Raw genomic sequence first — 23026 nt, 5'->3', positions numbered from 1 at the left:
AAATTCTTAAGTCTTAGAGTCTTATCTGATTTGTATTGTGAGCACCTCTGATTGTATATCAAGTGTTCAACTTCAAACATTTTTCTCTGTAATCTTGTTTGTTTAGAAGTCTCTTTCAGTTGTGCTTGAGCATAGAAGTCTCTTGATTGTGTTCTTGAGCATAGGAAGACTCTTGCAAAGTGTGCTTGAGCAAAGGAAGTCTCTTGTTGTGTGCTTGAGCATTTGTAATCAGATATTACATTCTAGTGAACTCTCCTTGGAAGTGCAAGGGGGACAGGACTACTTCCGGTTTGTGGAAGGAACCTATATAATTGCTTTGTGTCTTTCTTCTCTCTCTCTCTCTGTTTTTATCCGCTGCATTCAGATTCTGATTATCACTTCAGAAGCTGTCTCACTTAGCTTCTGATCAGTGTGTTCAGTTTAGGAGAAACGAAGAATTTTTCAAAACACAATTCAACCCCCCTTCTTGTGTTTTTCTCACCTTCACCTACGTCTGGACTCTTCTATCCTCCCTCCCAAACCTTGCCTTATTCACCTTCAACCTACAGCCACCCATCCATACTTCCTCCAAACTTTTCTCCAACTCCTCCAAGTTCTCAACCTTTTTGAACTTGACGAAGCCAAAACGGCGACCCCTCCGATCAACCTTCAACGACACGTACACCTAAACCACTGAACCGAAAGCACCGAACACCCTATACATTTCCGACACAAAAACCTCCTCCGGGAAGTTCGTGAAGAAGAATGGTATAGTTGTTTTGTGAGTTTCCGCAGGTAAGCGCTACGCAGCTTCACACCCTCTGACCTCGCATTTTTGTCCCAGATCCCTTCCCCCCTCCCCTGTTTCTCTCTCTAGGTTCTCTCTCATCTCACTTTTTCTTTTCGCATGTATTTTAACTAAATATAAAAGAATGGTATAAACCAGCGAAAGTTGGATCTAGTCGAAGAGATTAAACTTACATGATATGATGAATCAAAGTTTCGTTCCATTACAATTGAGAGATATTCACAATCAATGTGTAAATACCACAAATAAGATTATGTTCATTGGTGAAAACGTACAGAAAAACCATAAAAGTGTATACAACATATCATTAGATGTATATGTAAAATAATTTTACACTGACGGAATATACTTATTATATTCTTTATAATATTATTATTAATAAAAAAAATTAGTTAAATTTTATTAAAATAAGAACTACTCAAAACAATATGAACAATATTCCCCTAAAATATCCTTCAAAAAAATATTCCCCTAAAATAAACAATAGTAACAATGTTAAACACTATAAAAAAAAAGCCTATTTTAATTTATGGTTTCTAAAAGATACCCTCCACAAGAAGAAGTCGCCATGTTAGATATGCACCATTAGTATTACATTTTATGCAATTCAATAATTGGGGCTGCCAAATGACTTCTTTGATTACACGTCCTTTTTGAGTGTTAATGTTGATGTTGAATTTTTTTCAAGATAATCAATCCTCTTACAGATGAGAAGGAGACTTTGGAAGTATATATATTGTCACCATAAAGGGCCACTGCAGAGATAATGGAGCTTATTGACGATTTCCCATTTTAACGCTTTGAATGGAACTATTTTTTACTGTCGGGTTTCATACCCCGATCTTACATATATTATGTATTGTTCCTACTAACTGAGTTAAACTCACGAGGACGAATGAAACTACTTTAGTATAGAACCATATTTAATTTAATAATAAGGGTTAATTAAGTTTTTACTCCCTATAAATATTCACAGTTTTGTTTTTAGTTTCTATAAAATAAAATCACACGTGTGTCAAAAAAAAAAATAACACTTTTTAGTCCCTATAAAATTTTCCATCAGCATTTATAGTCTCTATAAAATTTTCCATCAACATTTTTAGTCCCTGTCAAAAATTTTCATCAACATTTTTGGTCCCTAAAATGCTTAAGGAAAATGTCACAGAGACTAAAAAATATGATTTTATTTTGTAAGGACTAAAAACAAAACTGTGAATATTTATTGGGACTAAAAACTTAATTAACCTTAATAATAACTAGTTTAGAGACCCGGCGTTGCCCGGGTTTGATATTAAATAGTAAGTTTTATAAGTTTGTGTGCACGAATACACATGTAAATATATTAGATTGAATTTATTTAAAGTTACAATTATAATAATATCTTAAAAATATATATAAATGATGAGATGAATGTTCAATGCAAGAATAAAAAGTGTAACAAAATCAATAATGAATTAGTCCAAGTGGTAAGAGTTTTGGGTCCCTTTAAACATGTGGTCATGGGTTTGTTTCGTGGCCCATGCGTATGAGAGAAAAAAATTGATTGAAAGGGAATAAAATTGGTGTTTGGCAAACCTGAAAAAGGAAAAATGTTAGATGAAAAGAAGGTTTGGGGTTTCTGCTTGTGCTCAAAACATGTAAATATGTGATTAACAAAAATTTATTTATTTATAATTAACATTTGCATTACAATATGTTACTAAAAGATAATATAATAACTAATCGAACCTTTTTTTTATCAAAAATAAAAACTAATCGAACCCTTTTTTTCCTCAAACATAAAAACTAATTGAATGATACAGAGCTAAAAGATCAGTAATAACTAATTGAAGTTTCTTCCTAAAAACAAATTGAAGTTCTTTAATCATAAAATAAGATCATACATGTAAACTTTGTTGAAAGTATTATGTGTAGTTTGTTGATATATTTCTGCTACATAAAATATTAGAAATTCAAAAAAATTTAAAGAAAATATTGAGTTGATAAGATCAAAATGTTGTTGAGATATTTATGTTAAATAAAATATTGATTTTTAAAAATAGAAAAAATAATAGAAATATTGAGAATGAATGTGGAAGTGGCACGTGGCATAAAAAACCTTACTTTATATATATACTTTTTTTTGAAGGATTTATATATATACTATTGATTGATAATAATAATACATCCATATTTAATATAGGACCCTTTTTTAAAAATGGTTTTTAAAAAAAAATGCACTTCGGCAAGATTTTTTCGCTCTTTTTTTTAATTTTCAACTATATAAATTATTCTTCGTCAAAAAAAAAAACTCTTATAAAGAGCTTGTCATCCATTTGGGTCCCACAATACTAGAGGGATTAATCGCCGCAGTTGAACGTGGAGGTTACTTGGTTTAAAAAAAAAATAGAGTCTTAGATATAAAGAGAGGTAGTATTTGACCAAAATAAATAAAGAGAACTAGTATTATATTTGGATTTTTCTACAAACTTAAATAGAAAATTGGGTGAATAGTGTTTTTCACCCCTGTAATATAGGTCATTTCCGGTTTTCACCCTTATGATATTTTCGGTATGATTTACACCCTTGTAAAAAAAAAAAAATTCCGGAAAACACCCCTCCCCATCTAACTCACCAAAATCGCCTATGTGGCGCTGACTTGGTTTTTTTTTTTATTTTTTGCTTGCCACATCAGATATTATTATTAAAAAATTTCAAAAATAATAAAAATTAATTTAAAAATAAGAAAATAATTTAAAAAATTTGAAAATTAATTTTTGAAAATAAAAAAATTGTAATTTTTATTTATATTTTTGAAAAAAATTGTTAAATTTTTTTTATTATCAAAATTTTTACGATTTTTTCATTCTGGAATTTTTATTTTCAAAGTTTTAAAAATTAGAAAAAAATAGAAAATATAATCACATTTTTTCGAAATTAAAAATATTTTAAAAAAAATCTGGAATTTAAATTTCAAAATATAAAAAAGGTAAATTCTCAAAATTTTAAAAAAAAATTTCATTGAATTTTTTTTAAAAAAATTTCTTTTACAAAAAGATTTTAACGATTTTTTTATTACCAAAATTTTTATTTTTTGTATTAAAAAAACAAAATTTTTAATTTCGAAAGAAAAATCTGAACTTTTTCGAATCATTAGCCCCAAAATGGATTTTTGTTAGAATCTTTAGCCAAAATCGTAAAATCTTCATAATTTCGCAAAAAAAAAAAATTCTATTTCTGATTCGAAAAATTCCAGATTTTTAAAAAAGTTTTTCGAAAAGTTTTGGCTTTTCGAAAAAAAGTTCCAGATTCGAAAATTTTTTTTTAAAAAAAATTTCGTAAAATCATTTGCCTTTTTTGTATATTGAAATTTAAATTCCAGATTTTATTAAATATTTTAATTTCGAAAAAATGTGATTATATTTTCTGTTTTTATCTAATTTTTAAAATTTTGAAAATAAAAATTCCAGAATAAAAAAATCGTAAAAGTTTTGATAATAAAAAAAAATTTAAGAATTTTTTTCAAAAATATAAAAAAAAAATTAATTTTCAAAAATTACAATTTTTTATTTTCAAAAATTAATTTTCATATTTTTTAAATTATTTTTTTTATTTTTAAATTAATTTTTATTATTTTTTAAATTTTTTAATAATAATATCTGATGTGGCAAGAAAAAAATAAAAATAAAATAAAATAAAAGCCAACTCAGCGCCACATAGGCGATTTTGGTGAGCTGGATGGGGGAGGGGTGTTTTTCGGACTTTTTTTTTTTTTTACAAGGGTGCAAATCAGACCGAAAATTTCATAAGGGTGAAAACCGAAAATGATCTATATTACAGGGTGAAAAACACTATTCACCCTAGAAAATTTTAAGGTCAAAACGTGAAACATTCCAACTACACAATAATGACCAAGTCACTATCAATGTAGATGATAGTAGTTGGTAAGGATAACATTTTGGGAAACCCTTTTTTTTTGAGAGGATGGCATTTTGGGAAACTTATCTATAAGTATTTCTGATTTTTAGTATCTGGTAAGTGGTAAGGATAACATTTTGGGGAACTTATCTATAAGTATTTCTGATTTTTTTCCAAATATGCACACAATCTCTATCACAACCAAAGCAATTCAAAACTCCTTTCATTACCCCAAAAATTGATCATGCTTTCTTTTTTCTTTTTTTGCTTTCTTTCATATTTTGCAATCAAGATGATTCAGTTTTCTAAATCATGGTTAGGAGTTCAAAGACCAAAAAAGGAGATGGTAATAAGCATGGAGAATTTGCCACAAGAATCGGTATCCAACATCCTCTCAAGGTTGCCTGCAAAAGAGTTACTGAAATGCAAGTGTGTTTGCAAATCATGGTTCCATCTCATAGCTGATCCTCATTTTACAACCAATTACTATTCTTTCCACAACCAACTTTATAGCCAAGAGGAGCATCTCTTAGCCATTCAAAGACCCTTTTTTCCTAGCCTCAAAACTAATATTTCTCTTCTTTCTTTGACTTTCAATGATCCCAAAAACCATGTTAACTCTACTCTTTTGAACCCTCCAGAAGAATACAATTCTGACCACAAATATTGGTCTGAAATTATGGGGCCATGCAATGGCATATACTTCCTTCAAGGAAATCCAAATGTCTTGATGAACCCTTCTCTAAGACAGTTCAAGTCTTTACCTGAATCCCATTTGACAGATTCAAATGGTATTTATTCTCTCACTGATTATGCTAGTTTTGGTTTTGATCCAAAAACTAATGACTATAAAGTTGTTATGCTTAAAGATATTTGGTTAAAGCAAACAGATGAAAGACAAAAAGGGTTTTGGGCAGCTGAGTTATACAGTCTTAACTCCAACTCTTGGAGAAAACTTGATGCTAAAACTCTTCCTCTTCCCATTGAAATTTGTGGTTCATCTTTATCTAGGGTTTATACTTATGTGAACAATTGTTGTCACTGGTGGAGCTTTGTTAACAATGAATCAGCAGGTATAAAAGAAGATTTTATTTTGTCATTTGACATTGTCAATGAAGTTTTTAGAAAAATTAAAGTACCAAAAATATGTGACTCTTCAAAAGAAACTTTTGCAACATTAGCACCCTTTGAGGAATCTAGTACAATTGGTGTCATTGTTTACCCTATAAGAGGAAATGTGAAACACTTTGATGTTTGGGTGATGAGAGATTATTGGGATGAAGGGTCTTGGATTAAGCAATACAGTGTTTGGCCTATGGAATATGTGGTTGATAGGCTTATGGTGTTTAATGGGAGTAATCGTTTTCTTTGGAAATGCAATAATGATGAGTTGGTGTTGAATGAACATCAATCGTTTGTTTGTGATGACTTACAAAAAAGAAGGGATGTAAAAGTCAAATATTATGACAAGTTTGATGATTCATTTAGAGCTGTTGTATACAAGGAAAGCCTTGTTTCACTTCAAAGGGGGCATAACCATTTTTGAAATGGCCCACTCAAGGTGCAGGCACGGATCCACCCCATGTAAATTGGGGGCAGCTGACCCCATAAGCTTAATTACTTTTTAACCAATAATTGAATATTTTGATGTTTTGCCCCTACTTCAAAAATTGTATTGACCCCACACAACTCACAACTTGTGAAAACTTACTTCGACTTTGCCTCGGTAACCAAGACGTTTTCAACATTTTAAGATAAGCCATTATATTTTGTTAAAACAGAGATGCTTCAAAAGAGAAACCATAGGTTTCAGCTAATGAAATAAATAAATAATAACTACTTCTCCACATACTACTACCACACCCAAATTACAAAGAAAAGTGCAAGCTTTTTACTCATATATATTTTTTATCTCATGAACTTAAATGATAGGGCTAATTAATACAAGTAAAAAGGAGTTTCATAGCAATAAATCTTTCGAAATATCAACTTCTCATAGTTTATCTGGAGATAGATTTTTGAATGATCGTCTATAGTAGTAATTTATTTGATAGTGTTGAAAAAAAAACTATCTTAAATTTTTGTTTTGATATATAATGCTATAATTTTTGTTATATCCATTGTTTGTTTTAACGAGAATGATATCATTATTTTATCGCTTAAACATTTATATGATTTGTATGAGAACCGCTATGACCGCTCTCTAAATCGTTTTTTTTTTTTATTTTATAAAATTCATATGAGTTCACACTTTGGAAATGGATTACATATAAAGTGAAACTCATAAAAGAGTGAATATTTGAGAGAGTGTTCCCAACATTTCTCTTTTTGTATAAATATTCAAAATAAATAAGTTATCATGCCCCTACATATTAAATTTTCTGGATCCGTCACTGTCAAGGTGTATTTCATTTTTCAATTGTAATATATACATTTCAAAATTTCTACTCTATACAATTTGATAGTACCGGTATTTATTCTTTGAATTGATAGTTACATAGGTTTTTTATTCGAAAAAGAACTACACCATTCGGTTACTATTATAAGCAAAACTTTGTATTTTATATTCATTCATTAAATGATGTATGTGGTCGATAATAAATACCATACACATCATTAATTGAATTAATATAAAATGTAAAGTTTTGCTTATAATAGTGATCAAAGAATGTATTTTTGTATCATACTAATAAAAGTGACAATTAGTTTGGTTAATTTTTTAAGATAAAATTAAATATTTAATTAATTGATAAAAATATAAAATGACCTAAGAAGTATTTTTAATTAATACTTGAATTCTTGTAAAAAAATAATATTTAAATAATTTCACTTAAAATATCGAGTGTAAAGTGACACCTTATAAACTTAAACACTACTTGAAACAACATCTTTAAAAATGTTATAACTAGTTAAAAAATATCTAAACTCTAGAAGACTTTTATTGATTAACTATATTTTAATCCTAGGAACTTATATGATATTCGCAATATGACACAAGTCTCTTTTTTTTTTTTTTACATAAAAAAATAATATATGAACACTGACAAAGTAGTCTCCTTAGCATAAGACATATAAAAAAACACTAAAATTTATAAACAGCCGGTCAAAAGTTTCAAAATAAATTAGCATGTCCAAACATGCAAACAGACTCAACCACCAATGCTGAAATCCATAAACAAAATTGGCATTCTCTACTTTCAGCCACCAAAAGAAATAAAACTTAACTTTATCCAGCAACTATGGCATGGAACAATATAAATTCTAAAATAATTTATTATTACGTTCATTCCACATCACCCACACACGAAGGAGTCATATAAGCTGCAAGAACGAGCGCCGAACTTTCAAACTACCTATTGAATAAATAAATTGATTGAAGTTGAAAGAACCTGAGTATCCGCACCCAAGAAACCAATCCATGACCGCACTAACTGCCAAAGAGAACCAAAGGTGTTGCAAGTGAGAAACAAGTGCTAAGCAGAAATGATATCGCGAATCACCAAATTTGATTTTGTTCATAATGTGTCACAAAGCAATCTCCACGCAAAAATTAAGACTTTCAAAGACACCTAATTAATTATGTTAAACTAAATCTGTCACGGGTTCCACCTGTGGAGACTCTTGATAAGTTAAGAGTAAATTACACTCCCCTACCCTTAAAGATGCTTGAATTACCCTCCACTTCCCTCATATGTTAAAATATACACTCCCCTCCCCTCTTATTCAAAACATATTAGAATACTTTTCACTCTCATCCCTTCAGAGAAGCTTGAATTACATTCATCTCCCCTCTTATGTTAAAATCTACACTTTACTCCTTCAATATTTTTTTTCATTTCTAATAATCTAGCAAAAAAATAATAATTTAACGCACTTCGAAAAAAAATAGTATTTCGGGTCTATTATAATATAATAAAAAATTGAATACGTATTTTTCGCTATTTTTTATTCACAATTTCATTAACATGTAGTTTTAAAACTTATTATAAAATATGAAACAATCCAAAATAAAATTAAAATATGTGAAAAATTACTAAAGACAATAAAACATGGTTATTTAAAAGTTAATTTTATACTCTAAAATATAAAATCATTAGGAAAATATTTAAATTTAATTATCATTAAATTATAAAGAAATGAATTAATTTTTCATAAATGGTGGTTCAAAATTAATATATATCATAAAAATATTTATTTATGTTAAAATAGATTAAAGTGTAGTGCATATTTAATTATTAATGGAAGGGGGTTGTAATTCAAGCATCTTATATGGCAGATCCCTTCTCCGCTCATTGATTTTCCAAATGTGGCTGAAGCTATTTCGAATATTACTTTACCGGTTTCTCCGTTGCCCGATAAACTAATTTGGAAACACGCTTCCGATGGCGTCCTAACTTCCAAATTAGCGCATTTGTTCTTGCACCCTCCTCTAGCAAGACTTGATTGGCCGGCTGTTATATGGAGATCTTGTATTCCTCCTTCGCACTCATTTGTTTTTTGGCGTTTGATGCTGTCCAAGCTTCCGACAGATGAGAATCTTCGTTTCCGTGGCTGCACCTTAGTGTCGGTATGTGTTTTATGTTTCAGCCATGAAGAAACTTCATCCCATCTGTTTCTCCATTGTGAATTTGCAACAATTATTTGGAAATGGCTGAGTCTTCAACTTCGATGCAATATTTCCTTGGTTTCTTGTTCCTCAATTCTTGAGTGCATACCGAGGTCGTGCAGCTCCCAATTGCTGGATGTGTTTGCGGCTGCACTGGTTCACACGGTTCACACAATCTGGTTGGCTAGGAATGCGATTCGTTTCAGCTCCGCAAACGTCTCCATTCATGCTTCGATGGCTAAAATCTCGTCACTAGTTGCTTTGTCGGGTACCAACTCCAAAGGTAATTGTATTCTTGCGGATGGGGCTGTTCTAAATAATTTTTTAATCCCTCCTTCTTACAGGCGTGTTAAAGAGATTATAGCGGTAATTTGGAAACCTCCAACCATTTCTTGGGTTAAGTCGAACACTGATGGTTCGGTTCTTAATTTTAATTCTTCTTGTGGGGGAATTTTCAGAGACTTTCGTGGTACTTATTTGGGTAGTTTTGCTTGTAATCTTGGTCATGGAAATGTTTTAGAGGCTGAACTTGCAGGTATGATGTATGCTATGGAATTTGCTGCTTCTCACAATTGGTCTAGGTTGTGGCTTGAGAGTGATTCGTCTACTGCGGTTCAGGCTTTTCATAATCACTCTATTATTCCGTTGAAGTTAAGGAATCGTTGGCATAATTGCATGCAACTTGGATTAATGGTGATTTGTTCTCACATTTATAGAGAAGGTAATTGTTGTGCAGATGCTTTGGCTGTGTTGGGTCAAAATGTGACTTCTGATACTTGGTTCCAGTCTATGCCGGCTACTCTTTCGGTAGATTTTGCTAGAGACAGAAATGGCCTACCTAACTATAGATTTCCGTAGGCTTTTTTGTCTGTTCTTTTTTTTGCTCTTTTTTTCTTGAGGGTTTTGGCCTAGTCCCCCCTCTTTTGTACATATTTTTCCCCTTTTTTTAATAATATTATTTATTAGGTTGGCGGTAGAGGATGGGTGTCCTGTGGGGTGCCAACCTAGTTGGGATGCTTCAGCGACACCTTGATGCCTAACCTTCCTATTGGCCTTATCAAAAAAAAACATAAGAGAGGAGAAGAGTTTAATTCAAGCATCTTTGAGGGGAATGAAGTGTAATTTACTCGTAAGTAAATAATTGGTTCCGAAGGAGAGTCTATCTATATATGTTAAACTTAATTTAAGATAATGAAATGATCATTAGTATGGGTGTCTAAATTGATTGTGTCGCGTCATTTTTCGGAGATCAAAGGCTATGTGATTAGCTTATTGACTCACTAATTATTTCACGACTTTGAAAAAAATTTATTTAAATTGGGGGTCCGGGGGTTGGTTACATAAAGGGAAGGTGTTAGCACCCTTTATGTCCGTAGTACTCTACGGGAACCTTTTAGTTTTATTTAAATAATGTGCTATAACTTGCTTATTTTTGAAAAAAGATGAAATTTTGAATGATTAAAAGAAAGACCTAGTTATCTACATTTTATTGATTTGGAAGGACAGGGTCCTCTGCCTACGTACCCGTGAAGGATCAAAATCACGTAGTTCGTGGTAAAAAAAACTGACGTTTGATTGGTTGTGTGTTTTTTATTAGTTTGAAAAAAAGTTTTAAAATAAAAGAAAGCCAAAGTGGCAAATGATATTTGTTTGTATTTTTTAATATTGAAAGAAAATGGACTCGAAAATAAATTAGATTGATTGATATTTGATTAAGAAAAGAAAAACAAAAAGACGTCACTCGATTTAAGATCGAGGTTTATTTAAGAAAATATTTTTGTGATTTTTGGACTATTTGCATGTTTTTGTAGTTTTCAAATAATTAGAATAAAAGTTAACTAACGGAGCATAAAGAAATAAGAGCGTAGGGACCTCATGGTGGCGTTGGACCACCACAAAGGCCTTTTACCTAAACTAACAAGCATAAAAATAAACATACACCCACTCACGCACACATGCACCTAAGCTATTACAAAAAATACCTATTAATACATTCTATGGTCTGCAATAAAATAAATAAATTACATTAAACCTATATTTACATTCTAAAGGCTGCGGAAAAATAAATATGCATGATTAATTTACATTAAGCCTAAATATACATTCTAAATCCCATGCGATGTCAATAAATATGGACAAATAAATGAATGATGAATATGCAGCCTAATCTAAAAAACATAAGATAATAAAGATGCAAAGGAAATACAAATGTTTTACATCGACCTAATGTACATGCTAAATCCATGCGATAAAATATAAATGACATGAAATAAATATGGACAGATCAATGAATGATAAATATGCAAGAGAGCAGCCACGACAAACACAACAGAAGCACATCGAAGCACCACAACGGGGCAAGTTAATAAGAACGAAAGGGGCAGCAGGCAATTGGTAATTGGAATTGGAATTGAAACAGAGTGACTCAGCAACAAGTAATGTACTGGAATCAAAATATATATGTCATAGACGTAGCAATACGATGGGAACCCAATTATATATGTAGCGATGGAGAATAACTACAACTGAGAATCAAAGCAAGTAAACTCTATAGTCAATATATGGGTTGCTGGCAGCTCAAACATGATAAGTTAGATCTGCAAAGTGGTACCCCAAAAAATTCATTTTATGCACATATAATAAGGCCATTGATAACACTAATCTATTATAGAGCCTTTTTCTAAAATACCAACACAAAGCTAAAGGCTGGTCTTTAGTTTTCACCAATAATCTTATAAAGAAATGACAAAATTAAATTCTTGTTGTAAAGATGAGGTTACTGCATCATTGATAAAAGTCAAAGATGACATGAATTTGATTCATGATTAAGGCAGCAACATGAACTAGACAACAAATAAAAAGGAAAAGGAAAAGAAAAGAAAAACAAGGTAAACAAAAGGGTAAGGACCAATTGGATTTTGAATTGAAAAAAAAAAAATAGGAAAAGCAAACAAATTAAAAAAAGGAATGGATCATAAGGAAGTAATAAAAAAAAAATCATGTATATGAAGTATGAATGTAAGAAAAGAAAAAAGAGAGTGGAATATGTGCATGTTGAAATTCATAGCGTGAATAATAATGATAGGAAGTATTAAAAAAGCATGTATATGGAAGTAATAAAAAAGCATGTATATGGAATATGGATGAGTGAAATATGTTTGTGATGTGTTGGTTTCAACCTGTTGTTTGAAGGAAAAAACGAAAATGAATGTGCCAAAGAAAAGCTGCTCCCCCCCTTCCCGATGAATTATGTGATTCCTTTTATAGTACCAGTGTTAGTGAATTAGGGTTTGTTAAAGATGTAGAAAAGTCTGCCCTTTAGGATTGGAATGAAAGCTGGCTCCTGAATTTGGATGGAAGAGAACGTGTAATTGTTCCTGGAAATCTGCAGCGAGGCTTGTGACAGCTTGTAGCTTCGAACTTGGACTGTTTTTGGACTTTTATTGGACAAACATGAATAATAAAAATGGAATAAAAAAGATAAAGACTAACAATAATAATATGATTAAAAGAAAAATAGATAATAAAAATAAAGATTTTTTAAGAAGCCAAAATTAAAGTCAGTTTAAAAACAAAAATTAAAATAGAAGATGGAAATTAAAATTTAAATTAAAAAAAAATAAAATAATGAGAGAAAAGGGTCCAACTCGAAACCAAACATGAGGTATTTTAAAATACCTCTCTGTCGAATTTTTACTGAAAAGTCGAAGACTTATCAGGGTCAGGTGACACGTGTCGGTGTATGAATGCAGGATCCTTAGGTCAAAAATTGGGGTATGACAGATGCCCCTATTTAAGTTTCTTCGTCCGGAGATTTGAAGATGGAATCTTTGATTCGATCGGACCGAAGAGACTTAAATACAAAGTACACCAATTTTGGACCTAAGATGCTATGAATGCTCGTGAAATGCTAGTATGAATGCAGGACGACAAATATGACTTGACTGAGACGAGAAACAAAAACGGGATACCCAAATTCGTTGAAGAATGGGATCCGACTCCGCTAGCGGGAATGTAGTTTCACTGGGGAAAATAATTGTCTACTATCGTGTTGATGATATGAAGACAAATGAAAGGAAACAAAATCTTGAACAGACACTGGGAATTTTAAAATGTATTTGTAAACTGATGGTTTGTAGAAACTGACACTTGAAGTTAAATTTGATTGGTGACATCTCTGAACCAGACACACTAAGGATGATACTTTTGTCATTCCGTCATCCGACAAAACAGGGAACGACACTTGAGAGAACAGAAATTGAGTGGCGTCTCGTCATCCGACATACCAGGAGATGACATTGTTGACATTCCGTCATCCGATAAAACGGGGAATGATGACTTTGACCTTCCGTAATCCGACAAACCGGGGAATGAAACACTTGATATTCCGTGATCCGAAAAAACGGGGAATGATGATTTGATATTCCGTAATCCGTTAAACCGGGGAATGAAACACTTGATATTCCGTAATCCGACAAAACGGGGAATGATGATTTGATATTCCGTAATCCGTTAAACCGGGGAATGAAACCGACAAAACGGGGAATGATGATTTGATATTCCGTAATCCGTTAAACCGGGGAATGAAACACTTGATATTCCGTAATCCGACAAAACGGGGAATGATATTTGATATTCCGTAATCCGTTAAACCGGGGAATGAAACCGACAAAACGGGGAATGATGATTTGATATTCCGTAATCCGTTAAACTGGGGAATGAAACACTTGATATTCCGTAATCCGACAAAACGGGGAATGATATTTGATATTCCGTAATCCGACAAAACGGGGAATGGTGATTTGATATTCCGTAATCCGTTAAACCGGGGAATGAAACACTTGATATTCCGTAATCCGACAAAACGGGGAATGATATTTGATATTCCGTAATCCGACAAAACGGGGAATGGTGATTTGATATTCCGTAATCCGTTAAACCGGGGAATGGTTTTGATCTTCCGTAATCCGACAAACCGGGGAAAGACACATTTGATATTCCGTAATCCGACCATGCGGGGAATGAGATACTTGAGAAGATAAAGATTGAGTGACATCTCGTTTTCTGACAAAGCAGGGGACGTCACTTTTGTGAAAATAAAATGTGACCTCGAACTGTTCATTAGTTGGAACTGATCGCATGATGAAAGGTAAACTCAAGCGGTCCGTTGTTTGGAACTGGCAGCTTGAAACAAGACAAAAAGTAAACTCAAGCGGTCCGTTGTTTAGGACTGGCAGCTTGAAACAATTGAAGACTGAAACGAAAAGATATGACCAAACACTAGGTGACTGATGCAACCATGTATGAATTGATATTGTGTATATGTTGTGTATGAATATGTGAAAGTATTAATGTATGAATGTATAAATGTCTGAACGTAATTTGTATGACTGTACGAACTGTATATGACCGGTGAACTCGATGAGACATGACACGACAGGTAAGACGGGAGGCGGATTGACATCGCAGTACAAACACTCGACAAACTTCCTTGGAGATGATATTATTGTGAACCAATCGAGCCGTTGACGGTGTGAAACCTGGCACAAGGTAGCAACTGGTGAATAGCAACCGATGAATCTTGGGGAGAAAGCCCATTGTTTAACCAAAAGTCTGGAAGAAGTCACCATTCGTAAATCAGCGCGGAGTGTCTTTCCTCTGGCATGCTTCAACAGTCATGTTTTTTTTTTGTATATTTTTTTGTTTTGAAAATCCCTAACTTTTGCCTGGACCGCCCTTTCGGGTTTTCAGTCCACCGGGAATATATTCCTTTTTTTTGTGCCCCTAATTTTTGCCTGGGCTGCCCTTTCAGGTTTTCAGTCCACCGGGACGCTCTCTATTGCCTAAGCCGCCTTTTCAGGTTTTCAACTTAGCGAGCATTTATTTTTGTATTTCTTTTTGTTTTGTTTTTTTTTTTTTTTTTGACTGTGAAAGCATCTTGCTTGAAGCAGAGGTCCCCTCCATTGTGTTTAGACATGTTTCTCTTCCGGAATGTAACCGTTCTCGAGGCGGATGCTGATGTACGCTTCGACTACTCACAAGTTCAAAGAGAGTGCGTTTGTTGTTCACACTTTTCAAAAGATGTAAAAAAAGGTTTTTGTATTTTGAAAAAAATTTTGCTTCAAGTATTGCCATCAAAAATAGAAGAAATTTGCAAATAGAATAAATGAGAGTTCCAAATAAATGGGCACAGGCTCGAATTTGATGAATTGAGTGGTGGCCTACCAATGGCATGGCTCCACGGATCTTTGAAAAAAATTGGAAAATATTAAATATATGGGAAAGGTACATTGAACACAATAACCGTTATACTCCCTGACAACTTTGAATGCCCCAGTTCCGAGTCTTTGATCTGCAGATGCTTCGAATCAGAGGTCTTTTGACAGCTGGATGCCCCCAAGTGGATGGTGCTTGACTGGATGCAGTTACTTTGTCATGATCCTTAACTTTTGCATAGATCGCCCTTTTCGGGTTTCAATCTATCAGGATAATCATTTTTGTTCATGTCTCTAATTTTTGCCTGGACCGCCCTTTCGGGTTTTCAGTCCACCGAGACGCTCATTTTTGCCTAAGCCGCCTTTTCAGGTTTGCGACTTATCGAGCTTTCTATTTTTGACAGAGTATTTCTTGACTGCACCGGCATTCATATGACGTGTGTGTTTGTCATCATCCATAGTTGTAAAAGTTTTTGCACATGAACCTTCATAATTAGGCGTCCACTTGCCCCTGGAGTCTGGTTGGAAAGTATTACCTTTTTAGGCATGAAGTCTCCTTCTTGAAATTCATGGGGACGAACCTTTTTGTTAGAAGTTTGTTTCAAACCTCTTTTGATATGTTTGCACAAGGTCGTCATGTGTTTAAATTCGATCAAGCTTGGACTTTAGCAGAACTCCTATTGACGGGACTTCGACCTTCACGGAAAGCACGACCTCCATGTTGCATATTGGGGAAGGAGGGGGGTTGCCCCTGTTGAAATGTGTACTGAAGTACGATATCTGAGCAAAGCGAATGGTAACACCCCGAGCCAGTCTTTATCAGTCAATGCCAGTGAATGCCATCATCTGGACAATCTTCTTGATATTTTGTTTGCAGCTTCAATGGCTAAGATGCCCCAATATGTGAGAGATCTCGTCGAGAATCTCTTCATTTTCCTTCTTCAGCTTCGGACACAGGGAACTCAAAGTTGGAAGAGAGTACATGGTTAACGTGTTTAACGGGTTTATTAATGCATGATTTGATTATTGGTTTTGACAAGTGTAAGTTATGATTATGCAGATATTTGAGAATGATTATATTTTTTTGTATTACCATTTTTCCAGAACAAAGCACAAAATAAAAACAAAGTCGGGATCAAAACGACCTTTTTATTAATGATGAAAATACTTAAAGCAAAAGCCCTACACAAGTTCACAGTCGTCTCGGGCAGAACGAAAGGATATTTTTTGAAAAGCAGCAAACAACAAACCAACGCATTATTTGAACAGATAAGTAGTAGAAAGAACATCAAAAACGACCCAAATGTAGCTTGCAAGCCCGAATTCAATCTTCGAAGAGCAATATATTGGCTTCAATCAGCTTCTGGACTTCAATCTTCAAAGAGAGACAGTGCTCAATGTCATGGCCGGGTGCTCCTTGATGAAAGGTACAGGAGAGGTCAGATTGATACCCAACCGGCAACTCGTTGGGCACTCGAGGAGGCTTTCTAGTTTGGACAAGGTTCTTCATTAGCAAGATGGGAAGCAGCTCCGCATACGTCATTGGGATTGGGTCAAACTGCATCTTCGGAGCCTGTTGTCGAGGCTGTTGTTGATGTTGGCGATCGGGCCCTTGTTGGAACTACGGCTGATTTTGCGAAGCTACCAGTGAAACCACCAGCGTGCTCAGTCTCTCTGAATCGGCCTGGAGTGTTGTGATCTCTTGTTCAGACTGATATGTTCACTTTTTTTGTTTGCACGAGTGCTGTAGGTGCGAGTTGGTTTCAGACGAGGACGCCATGACACTTTTGAAGTGGGTTGACCTTTTATGGAGAAGGAAAACTTGTGAGACTCGGAATTGAGACTATGAAATGCATGATGTTATGCAAAAGTAGACACATTTTTATTTATCGAAGGACTTGTCAAGGTAATTGTAAACATCATAAGGAACGTTGTTTCATTTGATAATTTGAGATATTAAAAACGGTTCCCTTAAGAACAAAAGCAAAGCCAAAGACAAAGTCCCCAACAAAGCTAAGGTCTAGTTTAAGACTTTTGAAACTGTATTCCTTGGTATCCCTCTTATAAGGTCCACACCTCCGATGTTTACAAGAACTTATCTAAGTCTTTCGATGTTTTGATGAGAAAAAGTTTTTATGAATGAATGAATGCATGCATGTTTATGCTCAAAGTACATAGAATACATGGTGGTGAGGTCAAGTCCACATGTTGGAGTCAAGGGTAACAACGCCATTGGTAAGGACTATGGTTTTCAAATGTACCTGTATCACGGGTTCTACCAAGTTCCCAGAGTTATCAACCACTTCCGAACACTATCAGGTTACGGAAATACTTCCGTTCCAATAACATCTGTAAGGAAGTCTCGTCTGAGTGTAGTATCGCGTATCAACTAAACCAAGATTACTCATGATTAGCCACCGCACCACGTCCTAAAAGGCCAAGAGGGGTTAAAGGTAACTAAAGGTCCTCAACTTTCGACAGTCACTTGAAAATAACATGCCAAACACGAATACTCATGCCAACATAGTATACTTCCAAGATCCCTCAGTTGAGTGGGGTTATCACATGTGTCACAAACCAAAATTCACTCTTGGCAAGGCACTATGATTATACCACCGTCCTATCTTAAATTTCTCTCAAGTCCGGGTGTAGGACTTATCTCACCACTCACGTTAGAAGAAAGAAGAAGGAAGAACAAATATATACACGAATTTCCATCTTTTATTTTTTTTTATTTTTTTAAAAGCAAGTTATAGCACAATAGTTAAATAAAGCCAAGTTAGGCTCAACCCTCTTAAGGTGTCCCCAGCGGAGTCGCCATTTCTGTCGCGTCATTTTTCGGAGATCAAAGGCTATGTGATTAGCTTATTGACTCACTAATTATTTCACGACTTTGAAAAAAATTTATTTAAATTGGGGGTCCGGGGGTTGGTTACATAAAGGGAAGGTGTTAGCACCCTTTATGTCCGTAGTACTCTACGGGAACCTTTTAGTTTTATTTAAATAATGTGCTATAACTTGCTTATTTTTGAAAAAAGATGAAATTTTGAATGATTAAAAGAAAGACCTAGTTATCTACATTTTATTGATTTGGAAGGACAGGGTCCTCTGCCTACGTACCCGTGAAGGATCAAAATCACGTAGTTCGTGGTAAAAAAAACTGACGTTTGATTGGTTGTGTGTTTTTTATTAGTTTGAAAAAAAGTTTTAAAATAAAAGAAAGCCAAAGTGGCAAATGATATTTGTTTGTATTTTTTAATATTGAAAGAAAATGGACTCGAAAATAAATTAGATTGATTGATATTTGATTAAGAAAAGAAAAACAAAAAGACGTCACTCGATTTAAGATCGAGGTTTATTTAAGAAAATATTTTTGTGATTTTTGGACTATTTGCATGTTTTTGTAGTTTTCAAATAATTAGAATAAAAGTTAACTAACGGAGCATAAAGAAATAAGAGCGTAGGGACCTCATGGTGGCGTTGGACCACCACAAAGGCCTTTTACCTAAACTAACAAGCATAAAAATAAACATACACCCACTCACGCACACATGCACCTAAGCTATTACAAAAAATACCTATTAATACATTCTATGGTCTGCAATAAAATAAATAAATTACATTAAACCTATATTTACATTCTAAAGGCTGCGGAAAAATAAATATGCATGATTAATTTACATTAAGCCTAAATATACATTCTAAATCCCATGCGATGTCAATAAATATGGACAAATAAATGAATGATGAATATGCAGCCTAATCTAAAAAACATAAGATAATAAAGATGCAAAGGAAATACAAATGTTTTACATCGACCTAATGTACATGCTAAATCCATGCGATAAAATATAAATGACATGAAATAAATATGGACAGATCAATGAATGATAAATATGCAAGAGAGCAGCCACGACAAACACAACAGAAGCACATCGAAGCACCACAACGGGGCAAGTTAATAAGAACGAAAGGGGCAGCAGGCAATTGGTAATTGGAATTGGAATTGAAACAGAGTGACTCAGCAACAAGTAATGTACTGGAATCAAAATATATATGTCATAGACGTAGCAATACGATGGGAACCCAATTATATATGTAGCGATGGAGAATAACTACAACTGAGAATCAAAGCAAGTAAACTCTATAGTCAATATATGGGTTGCTGGCAGCTCAAACATGATAAGTTAGATCTGCAAAGTGGTACCCCAAAAAATTCATTTTATGCACATATAATAAGGCCATTGATAACACTAATCTATTATAGAGCCTTTTTCTAAAATACCAACACAAAGCTAAAGGCTGGTCTTTAGTTTTCACCAATAATCTTATAAAGAAATGACAAAATTAAATTCTTGTTGTAAAGATGAGGTTACTGCATCATTGATAAAAGTCAAAGATGACATGAATTTGATTCATGATTAAGGCAGCAACATGAACTAGACAACAAATAAAAAGGAAAAGGAAAAGAAAAGAAAAACAAGGTAAACAAAAGGGTAAGGACCAATTGGATTTTGAATTGAAAAAAAAAAAATAGGAAAAGCAAACAAATTAAAAAAAGGAATGGATCATAAGGAAGTAATAAAAAAAAAATCATGTATATGAAGTATGAATGTAAGAAAAGAAAAAAGAGAGTGGAATATGTGCATGTTGAAATTCATAGCGTGAATAATAATGATAGGAAGTATTAAAAAAGCATGTATATGGAAGTAATAAAAAAGCATGTATATGGAATATGGATGAGTGAAATATGTTTGTGATGTGTTGGTTTCAACCTGTTGTTTGAAGGAAAAAACGAAAATGAATGTGCCAAAGAAAAGCTGCTCCCCCCCTTCCCGATGAATTATGTGATTCCTTTTATAGTACCAGTGTTAGTGAATTAGGGTTTGTTAAAGATGTAGAAAAGTCTGCCCTTTAGGATTGGAATGAAAGCTGGCTCCTGAATTTGGATGGAAGAGAACGTGTAATTGTTCCTGGAAATCTGCAGCGAGGCTTGTGACAGCTTGTAGCTTCGAACTTGGACTGTTTTTGGACTTTTATTGGACAAACATGAATAATAAAAATGGAATAAAAAAGATAAAGACTAACAATAATAATATGATTAAAAGAAAAATAGATAATAAAAATAAAGATTTTTTAAGAAGCCAAAATTAAAGTCAGTTTAAAAACAAAAATTAAAATAGAAGATGGAAATTAAAATTTAAATTAAAAAAAAAATAAAATAATGAGAGAAAAGGGTCCAACTCGAAACCAAACATGAGGTATTTTAAAATACCTCTCTGTCGAATTTTTACTGAAAAGTCGAAGACTTATCAGGGTCAGGTGACACGTGTCGGTGTATGAATGCAGGATCCTTAGGTCAAAAATTGGGGTATGACAGATTGGATCCATGAGATTTTCTTGTTTGGTACGCTCTTAAAGATTGGGATTTCTAAACCACTAATCCATTTTGACTCAAACTGCATAGTAATTAGTAAGAGAGGAATGATATTTTGACATCCAATTTTCAACAACTTTTAGGGACAACCTTTTTCCTCTATTCTTATTGGACAATGACAATAGAGAGAGAAAAAGGAAGAGAGAGAATAAAAGTATAATGAGAGTATGAAAGAGAGTTGTTCCTAAAAGTTGTTGAAAATTGGATGTCAATATATCATTTCTCTTAGTAAGACACTTATATATAAGCAAGTCGTCCATGCAAAGACTTTTTGAAATAATTAATATAATTTTTATACTCTTATTTGTAGGAGAAAGAGGCTACCCCCAAGCTATGTCACTTTAAATTTAACTCACTTTTTATCCAAATCAATTAAGGCAAAATTAATTTTCGTCACCGCACAACCAATCACACACATTATCAAAGTTCAATGCAAAATTACTTATTAGTTTGTCAAAATACCCATAGTAAATGCCAAAAAAAACTACCCATGGTAATTTTTTTTTTCTTATACCCATAGTAATTTAAAGCATAGAGAAAATATATGATTTTTTTTTTAAAAAAACAAAAATGGAATTTATTAAAATCACAATGAATCTTAATCAGCTCAAGGAGTGCTAGGCTAGGAGTCTAAATAGCAACATACAAAGGATAGACGGGGAACCCCGAATGAAAAACACATACACCCGTAATTCAAAAAAAAAAAGACCAAAAAACCTATAGGAAACACTTCCTAACAAAGGGCTATCTCCGAAATCAATAAATAGAAACACCAAAAACAAAGCTAACACCACGATCAACGAATCAACATAAACAAAAGTTGTACCAAAATCCTCAAACAACGTCACAACTACCACAAAAACAACTTCCACCACCTACATTCTGCTTCTTGCACACAACCCCCCGAACAACAACGTAAAAACCTACACAACAACCAACAACCTTCGAAAAACAGCCGAGAATAGAACCCCAAACACCACCATTAGCTCTCCCAAGCACCTTCACCCAAAACACACCTCCCAAAGACCCGCAAAAGCCAACCAAAAACTATTGTACCATCATACATCAAGGATAAAACATAACCATCACTAACCACTGCCAAAAACCACCACTAGCCACCACAAGCACCACCACAAAAACCAACACCAGTACCACCACCGCCTTCAAAACTACCATTAACCACCATTAACCCTCACCAAAAAACAACACCAGCCACCATACGCAGCACCACCAAAAACCGCCACGAGCACCACCACCAAAAACCACCACGAGCCCCGCCACAAAAGACCCAAAAAATCAGCACCACCATGAAAACCACCATGAAGCACCACAAACCAACACAACCAAAGATCCATCGAAACCATAACAATTCATAAGCGCACCCAGATATGATCCATCACCACCATCGTGATCGATCCATCACCACCTATGTTGCAAGCAAACATAACCTCTATCCACAACCAAGAGAGAAAACGAATCAAATAGTCTGACACCCACGAAAACCAAACAACCACCGACAACCATCCAGCGACACACCACGAACACCACCAACGTCCCAACCAAACGAAACAACAAAACACCAAAACACAAACCAACTTTTACGACGATAGCAACGTGCTCCTTCACCACCGGTGCGGATGGAAAAGATTCTGAAAAAAGAGAGAAACTGATTCAAACACCAGATCTGCCTCAAATCAAACATAACCGCAAATCACCCTGCCAAAAACGAATCTCAGACAGCGAAAACCACCACATCCCTGTAAACGACGGCGATCCAAAGGAAAGTAAATGCGACGAGAGAGGGTTAAACGCCTAGAACTACTGCCATCGAAGGAGAGAGAGCAACCACACGTCGAAAAGGTACGGTGGTGCGAAGGACAGAGACCCTCCTCGCACCACCATCGATTTGATCTACATAATGGCGGCGGCCGATTTAGATTTTGGGTGAGGAAGAAAGGAGTACGGCGGTCCTAGTTTCGGGAAGAAAGTAGAGAAAATATATAATTAGATAATAAATGATTAATAGTATTTTAAAAGTGATAAATAATTATATCAATTAAATAAAAGTTCCTTTGGTATGTGTA

The 23026-nt window shown here is 33.9% G+C and overlaps 2 protein-coding genes and 2 long non-coding RNA genes across 5 annotated transcripts; 2 read left to right on the top strand and 2 right to left on the bottom strand.

Annotated features, from left to right (window-relative positions):
* The first annotated feature begins 4798 nt into the window (after positions 1-4798).
* On the top strand, positions 4799-7170 carry LOC146916624 (F-box/kelch-repeat protein At3g23880-like). The gene is made up of 2 exons (XM_085718639.1): positions 4799-6245; positions 7086-7170. The coding sequence occupies exon 1, from the start codon at positions 4929-4931 to the stop codon at positions 6228-6230; it is 1302 nt and encodes a 433-aa protein (XP_085574765.1). The 5' UTR covers positions 4799-4928; the 3' UTR covers positions 6231-6245; positions 7086-7170.
* A 2021-nt stretch (positions 7171-9191) lies between these two features.
* On the top strand, positions 9192-10148 carry LOC146916623 (uncharacterized). The gene has a single exon (XM_085721684.1). It carries the CDS (start codon positions 9192-9194, stop codon positions 10146-10148), a length of 957 nt encoding a protein of 318 aa, XP_085577810.1.
* Positions 10149-11147: 999 nt separating this feature from the next.
* LOC146916622 (uncharacterized) lies at positions 11148-12736 on the bottom strand. The gene is made up of 2 exons (XR_015015175.1): positions 12470-12736; positions 11148-11887 (listed from the first exon to the last, which is right to left on the bottom strand). It is a non-coding gene; the product is annotated as an uncharacterized LOC146916622 (long non-coding RNA).
* A 3898-nt stretch (positions 12737-16634) lies between these two features.
* LOC146916621 (uncharacterized) lies at positions 16635-20547 on the bottom strand. 2 transcript variants are annotated; one of them, XR_015015173.1, is made up of 2 exons: positions 20281-20547; positions 16635-19698 (listed from the first exon to the last, which is right to left on the bottom strand). It is a non-coding gene; the product is annotated as an uncharacterized LOC146916621 (long non-coding RNA). The 2 variants fall into 2 exon arrangements; XR_015015174.1 differs by having other exon boundaries at positions 16635-19544.
* Positions 20548-23026: the final 2479 nt, after the last annotated feature.

This window comes from Medicago sativa, chromosome 6 (assembly GCF_051527215.1).
Source record: "Medicago sativa cultivar Bolivia chromosome 6, Bolivia_mono, whole genome shotgun sequence".
In the NCBI taxonomy this organism is placed as follows: Eukaryota; Viridiplantae; Streptophyta; class Magnoliopsida; order Fabales; family Fabaceae; genus Medicago; species Medicago sativa.
Note: the sequence above shows the minus strand (reverse complement) of the source record. Positions and strands in the feature narration are given on the sequence as shown.

Coding starts and splice junctions, on each gene's coding strand:
- LOC146916624 (XM_085718639.1), top strand. CDS start 4,929: ATGCTTTCTTTTTTCTTTTTTTGCTTTCTTTCATATTTTGCAATCAAG.
- LOC146916623 (XM_085721684.1), top strand. CDS start 9,192: ATGCTGTCCAAGCTTCCGACAGATGAGAATCTTCGTTTCCGTGGCTGC.